Source organism: Micropterus dolomieu, linkage group LG22, assembly GCF_021292245.1.
Source record: "Micropterus dolomieu isolate WLL.071019.BEF.003 ecotype Adirondacks linkage group LG22, ASM2129224v1, whole genome shotgun sequence".
Classification (NCBI taxonomy): Eukaryota; Metazoa; Chordata; class Actinopteri; order Centrarchiformes; family Centrarchidae; genus Micropterus; species Micropterus dolomieu.
The window spans coordinates 13289438-13301366 of record NC_060171.1 but is presented as its reverse complement, the minus strand read 5'-3'; the positions used below and the strand labels follow the sequence as shown (position 1 = coordinate 13301366).

General features: G+C 36.8%; 1 protein-coding gene across 3 annotated transcripts in view; it reads left to right on the top strand.

Annotated features, from left to right (window-relative positions):
• Positions 1–9564, top strand: part of LOC123961798 (cGMP-inhibited 3',5'-cyclic phosphodiesterase A-like) — a 78621-nt gene extending 69057 nt beyond the window's left edge. For all 3 annotated transcript variants that reach the window (XM_046037502.1, XM_046037501.1, XM_046037503.1), the window contains exons 13-14: positions 3882–4140; positions 4859–9564. In XM_046037502.1, the coding sequence (XP_045893458.1) occupies positions 3882–4140; positions 4859–5172 (573 nt within the window). In that variant the 3' untranslated portion in view covers positions 5173–9564. The remainder of the gene's footprint in view (positions 1–3881; positions 4141–4858) is intronic.
• Positions 9565–11929: the final 2365 nt, after the last annotated feature.

The following is an 11929-nucleotide window of genomic DNA, read 5'->3' as shown; positions in this document are numbered from 1 at the left end:
TTAGATCTGAAGAGTTTATGGATATAATGGTGATTCATTCGACGACATCATGAACTTAAAAAATTCTCAGACTGTTTATTACCTTTAACATAAGCAAAGGGTTCTGGGATTTTACATTGGGACAATACTGGGTTATGAATGTACTGTTATATATTGTTATATAGCTGATTAATAAATTGTCCAGTAAACTTAAAATAGCTGCAGTATTATTCAGTTTGGTGTTTAATGTATTCTGTAGAGGTGCTCGCCACATACACTCATACCTCAGTTTTGTTAATGTTGGAGGAAAAAATGTCCCTTTATTGAAAGGGAAATGGCCAGACTGTTATTGCATAACATTGCAGTATGTTCAGCTCAAGTCAACAACACAAAGTGCCCTGCAGCTTTTCAAGAACTCGTTTAAGTGCAGACAGAATGTTGGCTTTGGATTTGAGGGTCTTGGATTTTTCCATTGTGAGTATTAGTACAGTGGTGGTGCTCGATGGCCACGGCCTGTCAGCTAGCATTGAGCCCGCTGGCTTGGCAGCAGAAGTAACAGCAATTTCTCTCAGTGTATTACACCCTGCTCTGCTCTTCCTGGAAGCAAATTAGCCTTCTGTGAAGTACCCATCATGTTTTGCACTTGATTTCTTCAGCTTCCTGAGTTATTAGGTTAGAATTATAAGACTCTGGGAGTCAGTGGTCCTGCTTCTGCAGATCTGAAACTCATTAAATATAACAAGAAATAACAAGCTGTAACGTCACATGTTTGAGTGCTGCCACGTTTATAGAAATAATGTAAAATGTATAATTAAATGTCACTGATTATTATTATTAGATAGTTATATCTATCTTGATATACATAAACTGTAAGTGGTCATAACTTTTTTAAAGCATAGTGATTGTAACCTCTACATTTTTAAATAAAGTGCAGTGTTATTCCAGGAAAAAGTCTGCTTATGTACCTCAAAATACTGGTGGAAGCTACAATTTCTTGTTAACATGCTTTAATATGTTAAATGTCAACATGTCTGTTTGTTGATCCACTAGGTGGGTGATGATCCGTCCACAGGTATTGATTGGTCTAATGAGAATGACAGGTTGCTTGTATGCCAGATGTGCATTAAACTGGCTGACATCAATGGGCCTCTGAAGTGCAAGGACCTGCATCTGCAGTGGACAGAGGGCATTGTCAACGAGTTCTATGAACAGGTGTGTGAACCGTCTCTGATGGGAACTTAGACCTCCTTTGTATTTGCTAAACTAAAGATCAATGTACTTTCATGCTTGCCTGTAGGGGTGGGGGCACAACAACACAAACACATGCATGGTTTAATAACACTGCAATCCATTACACGAGTTCTGCAAAACTAAATCATGGCTTTATAAGGGTTTGGTTGAGGTTTTGTTGTTTGTTGAATGTCAATATTATGGTCATTTGTATTATTTTGATTTGATTTTATACAAACATATAACATACATATTATTGCTTCTTTCAGTAAGCCCCAACCCACCCAGTTTCATTGAAACTATGGCAAGAAGAATATAATACTTGTATAAACCAGATAATACAAGACAGAGGCCTGAATCTCCACCTGTTATAACCCTAACAATTGGTGCTTTAAAAACCTATTCTTTAATCAAACCTCATTCCTGACCTATGACCTTTTTTTGATTCTGTCAAATGGATGACACACACACACACACACACACACACACACACACACACACACACACACACACATAGGTAGAAAATATTTTACAGCTACTTGAATTTCTCACAGTGTTTTCTCTCTAAATAAAATAAAGTAGAGGAGCAGAACAGAATTATTACTGGTATCATTCTGTGTGTTTCAGTCAAATTCATTCTATTTTGTCTCAAAACCGACTGAAATAACGGTCCTAGCTTTTTTATTTTTCCTTCCCCATAGACTTCAGGCTCCGTTTAATTTATTTTTCATTGAATCTCTCCGATATATTGAGATAATGGCTGTTCTCCCTCTGGGAGCTGTAGTTGTATGAGGAGGTCATAAGTCCATGACAAGATTTATGTTTCTGTTCAATTATGTACAGTACAGTATTTACATTTATGCCAAGGGAACTATTGAACTAGTAAAATTAGCTTGTAGTTTTTGCTCTAAGAATGGGCTAATGATTCACATGTAAGCCTTTTATGTTTAGGTTTATTGTCAGTATAATAAATCAGTGGCCACTTTATTAGGTACACCTATACAATCTATTGCAATTCAATAGAACAGCTCTGCCATAAATTCTACCTTCATGGAGTTTAAAATGTTCACTTTTTGTTATCGCAAATTAATTCACTTCAAGTATATATGTATTATTGAGGTCATAGTTAAATGTGGGGTTGTACTGGACTACAGCATATTGAGAGGTGTTTTAAATGTTTTGTATCCTTCCCATTAACATACATGACAGGGGCAAAATATTACACTTCTGAATATAAAGGGGTCCAGTACAACAACATCAGTAACTGTGACCTCACTACTAAAACATAGAATTTAACACCACTATGACAGTGGCATAATAAGGTAAACTTTATAGCTGAACCATTTAGGTTGCATTAGATGATACAGGTGTACCTAATAAAGTGGCTTCTGAGTGTACTGTGCTGCTGTAACAAACTCAGTCTAATCATGCCTTCAGTGTAATGCCACCTTCAGTGACCTTTGTCACAGTTTGTCCCCTTGGCACTGAATGGCTGCTAATCTCTGATAATTGCCTCTAGGTCAAGATCAGACCCTTATGTACCCTGCTACTTCAGCTTGGTGACTCAACCAGCTTGTTACAAACCACTCTGAGATCTATGGGTGGAGACACAGAGTGCAGGAGCCTCACAGGAGTATTGCTCTTCAGTGACAATAGTTTTAGTGCTGCTAGATGTGGTGACGCAAGCTGGGTGCCCCGGCAACTGTCATTCAGGTGGAGCAGCAGCCTCAGATTATACTGACAGCCTTGAGAGACCAACGACCTTGAAAAAAGCAGCACAGCAATACAACTCATCCTTGATACAGAACAAGTTTCGGCATACAAAGCATACACACCATTATCAGAAAACACGTCAACAGAGCCTTGTGGTTCACTATGCTGACAGGCTTTCTGAAATTGTATGTATAAACATGGATTTGGGTGTGATAAATATCTGGGCTTACAGGGGTTGACACAGGAACAACTAGGTGTCAGAGCTCATCCCTCTCTAATTTTTTCTACCCATTCATACAGCATTCATGTCTGCTCACCTGTCAAGAATTTCTACCTAGCTGCAGATCACTCTGAGATACCATTTTTCATGTCTGTCAATGGGCTTTGCATTAGCAGCTTGCTGCTCTGCGGGAACAAAGGTATTCTACTGTACGATGTATGGTATGACACTCAAGGTCAGTTACCAAGGCAACCAGGAAACCTTGCTATACTGTGCCTGTTTTTCATTCACATCCATACAGACATCACAGACAGCACACATGCTGCTGCCTCACATCCTTCCCACTATCACCCTATATTCTTTTGGCCTTTCTGTAAATGACTTGCATGGATTCCGATGCTAGTAGATTCTTATCCTTGTCTTCAGGACCCAGAGTGTTGCTGGTTTTATTGCATTTACTTGGCATCCCAGGTGTAAAGTAGTCATTGCTTAGCAGGCTGGAATTAAAATAAATATGGCTTAAGAACCAGTATGGACAACAACTGGTGTATACCCAGCTTTAAGCTTCCCTTTTTGTTCTACCAGACACAATCTATGTTTAGAGCACTGACAATGCCACAAATCATTTTCTTTGGTTTCACCTGTAGTAGTATGGGTGATGAAATGTGAATCATGCCATGTCTTAGCATTCATTCAGCTGGTGTTGACTTTGGACTAATGTGGGTCATGCTTTATGTAGGGTGATGAGGAGTCCAGCATGGGCCTTCCCATCAGCCCCTTCATGGACCGAGCGGCACCACAGTTGGCCAAACTCCAGGAATCGTTCATTACACACATCGTGGGACCGCTGTGCAACTCCTACGACTCAGCCGGCCTCATCCCTGGACGTTGGGTGGAACCCAACCCAGATGCAGAGGAGCAAGAGATCATGGAGAATGAGGAGGAGGATGAGGAGGATACTGCAGAGGAAGACACGTCCACCAGCTCAGAAGCATCACGTAAGCTATAAACAAAGCTATAAAACTGAAATTGATCAGAAACATGTAGCCTAGAATGCCTGGTTTTGTACAAAATAGTTTGTTATTGCCATTTAGTCTCTTTATATGGATTTCATCATGCAGTATAACATACTGCAGGACATTTACAAGTTTGATAACAACATTAAACAGTGGTTTCTCCTCTAAATGATGGGAAATAAGTAAGTTTAGCAGATTTGTGTTGCTTACATTGCAATGAGTATCACAAGGCCTCTGATCAGTTCCTATAAATGTAAATAAAAACTAATTGGAAAGTCAAAGGGAAGCAATGTTTTTAGAAAGCCTCTAGACCAGACTGGGATTATTATTGTACATGTTGTATAGTGTATTTATTTCATATAACATAACCACTACGTTTGCACCACACAACATATGTACTTAGTATTTCTAGTTTCATGAGCAAAATAACAGAAAAGAAAGACATCTTAAATGGCTGTAAAAGTAGCAAGTGACACTGGTGGAGGCATTTGGAACTGCTCTCGTGTATTTGTGCAGCTCCTGCCAAAAGGATCTGACCACGTAGTCTGAGAGAGACCGATCACTGTTTTGAGGCTAGAGGCAATGGGTTTGCTTGGTGATGTGACTGCAATTATAAGTTAATTTTCAGTTTGGGCTTCCATTGTGTAAAATAAGTCATCAAAATCTTTTTAATCAAGTTATTTCTAAAAAACTTTTTCAGAGAAAGCAGCTCCCAAGAAGAGGAGGAAAGTCTTCTGTCAGATCACCCAGCACTTGTTGGAGAACCACGAGATGTGGAAAAAGGTGATCGCAGAGGAGGCTCAGAAACTGGGCCAAGGAGCAGAGTCTGTCCATTTTAACAATGTAGCTGAGCCAATCCTGGCTATTCATGAGGAGGAAGAGGAGCCAGGCAGCAGAGAGGAGCTAGTAGAAGGAGAGGATCCCGAGGAGGGAGTGGAGGACTCAGAGTGGCCAGTATCTCCACAGGAAGACTCTAAACCTCCAGAGGAACTAACGGAGGAGGAACCACAGTGAAACAGCCTGTGTGAAATATGGCGACGGTCAGGGCAAGGGCATGAAGAAGTATTTCTTGTTTTCTTATCCTATCAGCTGACTCCTGGTTTTGCCAGCACATCACTTAGACACAACACTGTAGATGTTTGGGAAATGTGTGCCTATACAGAAAATAACAGGGTGGGAAAATATGTGCTTTACACATTTTATCTGACTATCTGGTTTCACCAAACATTTGGAGCTTTCCATATTGCAATACAGGATTATTTGTGTACTTTGGGATACAGACTCTTTTGCTACTGTCAAGAGAAGAGGACGACTGCTTGTACAGACCTCAACCCTATGTGGTAACACAGGACTGCAGAAATTTGCTGCCAATTTATACATAATTATTTTCTGAATGCAATTATATATAGACATCACAGTTACTTGTACTTGTGTTTCAATTTTAGCAAGAGTTTTTGAGGTCTCACATGGGCCGTAATGTATATATAATTATACATATTATACACATTATACATATTATACATATAATTGTATATGTATATATATATAATCCATATATATATATATGTATGTATATATGGATTATAAAGGGAGTCAATCAAATGATGAACATTGGCGTGTCTTTCTTCCTTTTAACTTCTGCCAAAATGAATCACTCACCCGTAGGCTTTAGCATTTGAAATCAAATAATTATTAATACTTTTTGTTGCCAAATTTGATTTATACCATTAGGTGTAGCCATATAAGTTTAAGGAAGGAGACTTGAGGCTCCTCACACTCATATGTGTGTGCGTGGGTGTGTGTGTGTCTGTGTGTTTAAATTGATGCGCTCAAATGCACAATGTCTCTGCAGAGGACATAGGTAAATTAAGCTGATTACCTGTTATTTGTGCCAACTCTGTTCTCCAATCCCAAGGTAAATTCAATAGTTCACTGTCCCAGATGTTGTAGCCCAGAGGCCTGCACTGACAAAGCAACAGTGGGTTGGATATTAATCTATGCTGAATACCAAAATGGGAATACCAGTACACAGAACGTGCGCTAACACTACCAAAGTATCAGGAAAATGTAAGGGAATAATAATAACGAGGGACAACCGACAAAACAGGTAACCATACTTTCATAAGACATTATAAAAAATCACAAAACATACACAAAATACTCCAAATAAATCAAATGTATAATCCAACAAAGTTCTTTGAAAATGTCCATAGGTAGAATAACCAATACAGCGTCCTTTGTCTTTTCTATTCCATTTTTGACTTTATGTCTATGTATTTGGATTCAGTGTGTTGTATTATACTCTATAGTTACTGGTCCTCATCATATAAAAACCTGCAATTGATGCCGAACTTTAACCCTCAGGAAAACCTCAACTGTTAAAATTCAAAGTGAACATCTGTATCACTTGTGAGGACAATAAATTACAAATATGCAGGGATAGTAAGCTAGTTTAGAATATGTTCATAAAAGGCTTAGAAAATGTTTTATGTCACAGGTCCCCACTTTTCTGCTCTGACTATTAGAACATCTTTGCTGATAAACACAGTGAATCTGTCTGAATTCTTCTCCTGGCAGCCCAGAGAGACATTCATTCTCTCAGAGTTAGAGCAGACAAAACTCAGGAGCGCTTCATTGGATGTAGTTCTTCTGCAAGTGATAGCCCAATATGATAACTCACATCTGTTACTGCAATTATACACAGGGAAATTATTCTGGCGAATTGAGCTAGCAATGTTTTTTCACCTAAGAAAAATGTAGTGTGAAATCTAGTCAAGTTCGATTTTCATCAGCCAGTCATGTCTGTCTGTACCCCCACAAAACAGTGGTGTGGATATGAAAACTGAAACAATTCTCTGAAGCCAGCGACTGTAGCTGTGTGATGCCAGTTGAAAAGATTGTTCGGTCTTTAATGAAATGGATATGCAGTGGATAACCTTGTAAAAGTTACCTTTTCAGCAATGACCAGGATGACAGTGAATCTGATGTGAATTTTGCCACAAATTTTAGAAAAATAACTGCATTAGTAGCACAATGTGATTATATTCAGACATAACATTCTCTAACTATAATGCACATCTTTGAGAAATGGTAATGAGTATGTTAGTTTTAGTGATCGTCAGATTGAATTGTCAAAATTACTAATGCGAATAGCAAATTGAAACAGTTATTCAGGGGTTCCCAACAGACATAAAAATCATTGTGTCTAAAACATTACTTATTAATGGAGTTTAACATAATAATGACAATAGTGCAATGAACAGGACCTGATGCAAGACAGAACAAAATGTAAAAGAATGCTCCATTGTGCTGTAAGACTTGAAGTCACATGATGGACCCTGCTTTCAACTGATATAAAGCCATGAGGTAAGCCAAATTCATATTCAACTGCACAGTAGCTTGCATAGGAAGAAAAATGTCTCTGATCAATATCCTACTTTGCTTGAATAATTTACATTTACCAAGAAAAAGTGTTTGAGAGACAATAAGTAGATCTTGAGTTTCATAAGTACGGTGCTCTACACTGAGTTGGAGGGTCAATTTTCTGTCACACTTGAGTGCAGTGAGGCAATATGTAATGAATTATCCACTGCTAATCTTGTCGAGTTCTCATGACCTACATGCACATCTGAATCTCTTATGCACTGGCATCTCATACTGTACCACGGCTTTCTTCCATAATCTCATTTCTTTAAACACATGTCAACCTGTAGATAGGGTACGACAGAGCAATTACATTATAAGATAATGTGTAGAACATTATGTCCTTGTATTTTTGCAGATCCTGCATTAGTATACTCTATTGCCACACGATGTTCCTGTCTGTGGTGAATAGCGCACTACATGCATAATGGCAAGTTTACTGCTGCTCTGACTCTGCTACAGTGTGGCGGGGGGAGAAGGAATGTAGACCACATGAGTTGAAGATAATTGTTGATCCACTGATTAGAAAGGATTTAGACAGAGAATAATTTACCCTCAATCCTATATCAAACAAAACTGGTTAGGAGCCACTGAATTAGAACAAATTTTATTTGCCTCTAATGAGCATATGTGGCCTCACTCATTGTATCTTGTACACAAAATGCCTGCTGTTTTCTGTATGTTGCCTGCAATTAATCCGTAATGAGCAATAACCATCCTTACAGAAACAGTGGATGCATTTTATTCAGCTTTTGAAAAAACTTGATGAGAGATCACCAATGTTTTATAGGAAAGCTATCCAATACAATACAAACATCTTAACTGAAGTGATGAGGGAAAAAGAACACATTCATTCACTGGGATGATGAACTTCCACTTCTAGTTTCCATTTCAAGCTTGACGATTGTGCAATTATATAATTACATTAACTCCTGCTTTGTGAATTTATAAATACAGTATGAAGTGTGTGAGAGAGAGAGAGCAAGAGAGTGTGTGTAATGTCTATTTGAATTCTTCCACTGGCCTGTCAAATGTGGCTTTGTCCAGTATTTGGCTACTGTTAAATAGTAGGGACTGGGGGTGCTGCTACTCACAAGTAGAGATGGAGAAATAATGAAGGGTAAAGTGATGCAGTAAGTATTTCTTCAATTCTTCGCAGATACTCGGATGGAATTTTTATTCGCAGGATGTCCTAAAACATATTTCTCCTTGCGCTTCCTCTTTGATCTGACAGTACCTTAGCCTGCAGATCAGAGACCCTCACTAGCAGCAGTAGTGGAGCATTCGTCACACTACACCTCTCAACTTTAAAGGTGACGGGATTCTGTCCATTGTATTTGTTGGTGATCTCATTTTTTTTTTTTAGAGCGGACTATGTATGTATGTATTTTTCCCCCAGTCACAGCAGTCTTAAGTCAATTCTTGTGTGTATTTCAGTGTTTGTGTATTTTTCATGTCTATTTTTTTATTTGATTGTCATAGTTATTCACACATGTAGCATAATTGTAACAATGGGAACCAAACAAGCTTTACAATTATGTAAAAGAAAATTAGATGAGTATTTTTATATAGTTGACACATGATTAAAGAATTGCTTTCTTTTCACTAGTACCTTGCACTTACCACATGTACTAATACTTACACAAGGAAGAATATGTCCAAATACACCATATTTGTGAAAGTAAAATAATTAATTCTCTTGGTTGATGCTCCATTTTGTACAATATACATATATGCTGTACAGTAAAGAAATTTTAAAACTACAAAAACTCTTTTAGATATAACATTATTTATTTTTACCATTTTGTAATTTAGACACTATACTGTAGCTTCAATATTGCCAGACTTACTGGAAGTGCCTATATTGGTATTATGTATCATACAGTGAATATATTTGAAGATCATTAGAAGTTGTCACAAACTGAACCATGTGGATGTTGTAATGTGAATACATTGAATTACAAGACTATAATTTCTGTGGTATCACTGTGTCTGTGTTTTCATGTAATTATTATTCATCTCTTGATCTATATTTAGAAAATGTGCTTCATCAAGACCATATATGTGCTTGAACAGAGTTTAAGTCTTGAACCTAGGGAGAGTTTTATCCATTATCTCCTCAATTTTATTTAAGTGCAGTTCTGTTTGGCTATGTTGAATTGGTTAGAAGCAGACCACAGATACTCCACAAGTCCCACACGGAGCCCAGATGGAGTATGTCTGTCCATGTTATAATAAAGTTGAGAGTATGAATAGAAGATAAAGATTCCCTTTCTTTTGCCTAAATGGATAATGATTTTATTCATAATATTCATATTTCTCTAATGTAGAAAAGAACATGTTTTACGATTGCAGGGAAGTATTTATAACATGAAATTGTAAATTATTCCCTCTTTAGAGTGAAGCTAAAGGAAGCACACACACATTCTTGTATGTTGTTTGAGCCAGTTGTAGCAGATGACAGGTGAAGCACTCCAGGATATATGGGTTAACTGGGAAACCAGGACATTGAAAGACCCTTGTCAAGAAGGTAAGGATTATCAGCTGTACTGTACTTAAACATGACTATTTATTATAGAATGACATTTCTTTATAAATCCCAATGTAGATAGATAAGCATTGTATAGTTTAATTAAGTGTCAGTCCTGATGATGAACTCATTTTTTTCTGTATTATATTATTTAGATCTTTTGATTAAGTAAAAGTAGCAATGAAGTACTTTGTTACAAGTGAAAGTACTGCAATACAAAAGCTTACTGAAGCAAATGTATATAAATGAATTAAGCAGCAGAATGCCCATGTCAACGGTATATTGTATAATATTTGATTAGGCTACTGTGTTACTATGTGCTACTATGTTATAGCTGGTGGAGATAATGCAAATTTAAACTACTTTAGACATTTTGAGAGGTTGTTATAAACTGTTCTTAAGTATTAGAGTAAATGTACACCTAGTTACTTTCTACTGCTGGTGCACATTCATTTGATCAAAATCAGCAAGAGAATAAGTTACTTCCAGATGCCATTTTCAAAGTCAAATCACAACTAGGAAAATAAGTCAAAGTTTTTTTAATTGTTAAGCAAAAGAATGTTTTTCAATTCTCCAAAAAAGCGATGTGTCCTTTCACATGACCAGCATGGGTTGGCTTATTATATTCAGAAATTGTTATTATATTGTTATTCAGAAAAAGCTATGGAACTCCATGATGTTATATGAGAGGCACATTGGGTTTGGCAGATATTGTTTTTATCAAACTAACAGGACACTTGTGTGTTTGTCTGTCTGCAAATTAATATTACATTAACTGATAAGTAGATAGATATTTAGGCTAATATAAAAATAGATAAAGTGAGCTTACAAAGCCAAATAGATACAGCTAAAACCTATATGTGATCCCAGCTGAGGACTATTTGTGGTGGAAACTGCATTTTCTGACCATTCAGATCTATTGATGTCTGTCACTTTCTTAAAAGTATTATCCATTTCTTCCCTTTTGAATTTGCACCTCAGCAGAGTCTTGTGGATGACATTTTTAAGAAAGCTCGCCAACACATATGTTGTGATTAGCTAAAAATGTGAATCTACAGGACCTACAGATGTACTTGTACACCTGTATATTCTCACAAAGTCAAATTAGACCAAAAAATACAAAATGTAACTTTTTTTATTCTCAAAAGATAGCCTAAGAAAGATCATTTACTCATCTAGAAGTAACTTCATTTATGAGCTACTTGTAATCCTTACCTTGTTTATATTTTTGGCATTGCCAATATTTTGGATTTTGTTGCTTGTTTATTAATATTTTTCTACGTGCACCTTTATTTAGATTTTAGATTTGCACTCTTAATATTTGCACTCTTTCATACTTTGTACTGCAATTGATACACAACAATTTCCCCTGGGGAAGTTTTATCTTATCTTATCAAAGCAGATTTGGCGGTGTGACATTTAGGGTTGTACAATGTTATAATATACAATATTGTGAGAGGATTGTCTACCATCAGAGATTTTGCCATATCGTTGGTACCGTGGTTGCTATCACTTTAATATCTCTGGGTTCAGACAACTGTGAGCAATATGGAACATCAGAAATCAGGACCTTCTTTAAGCTAATGTTTGATTTGGAATGAATTACTTTAATTTGTAATTTCTTTCAAACACATTACATTGCTATTACACACATTACATTTTTTTTTTATCCGTGAAAAGTTTTCTCAGGCGATTTTCTGGATAATGTGACATGTAGATTGACAGAAGATTTTATTTTATCTTTACAAATGGATTTATTTATTTCCCACTCCTATATATATATATAAACACAGTAATATAGAGCATTTTAGCACCAAA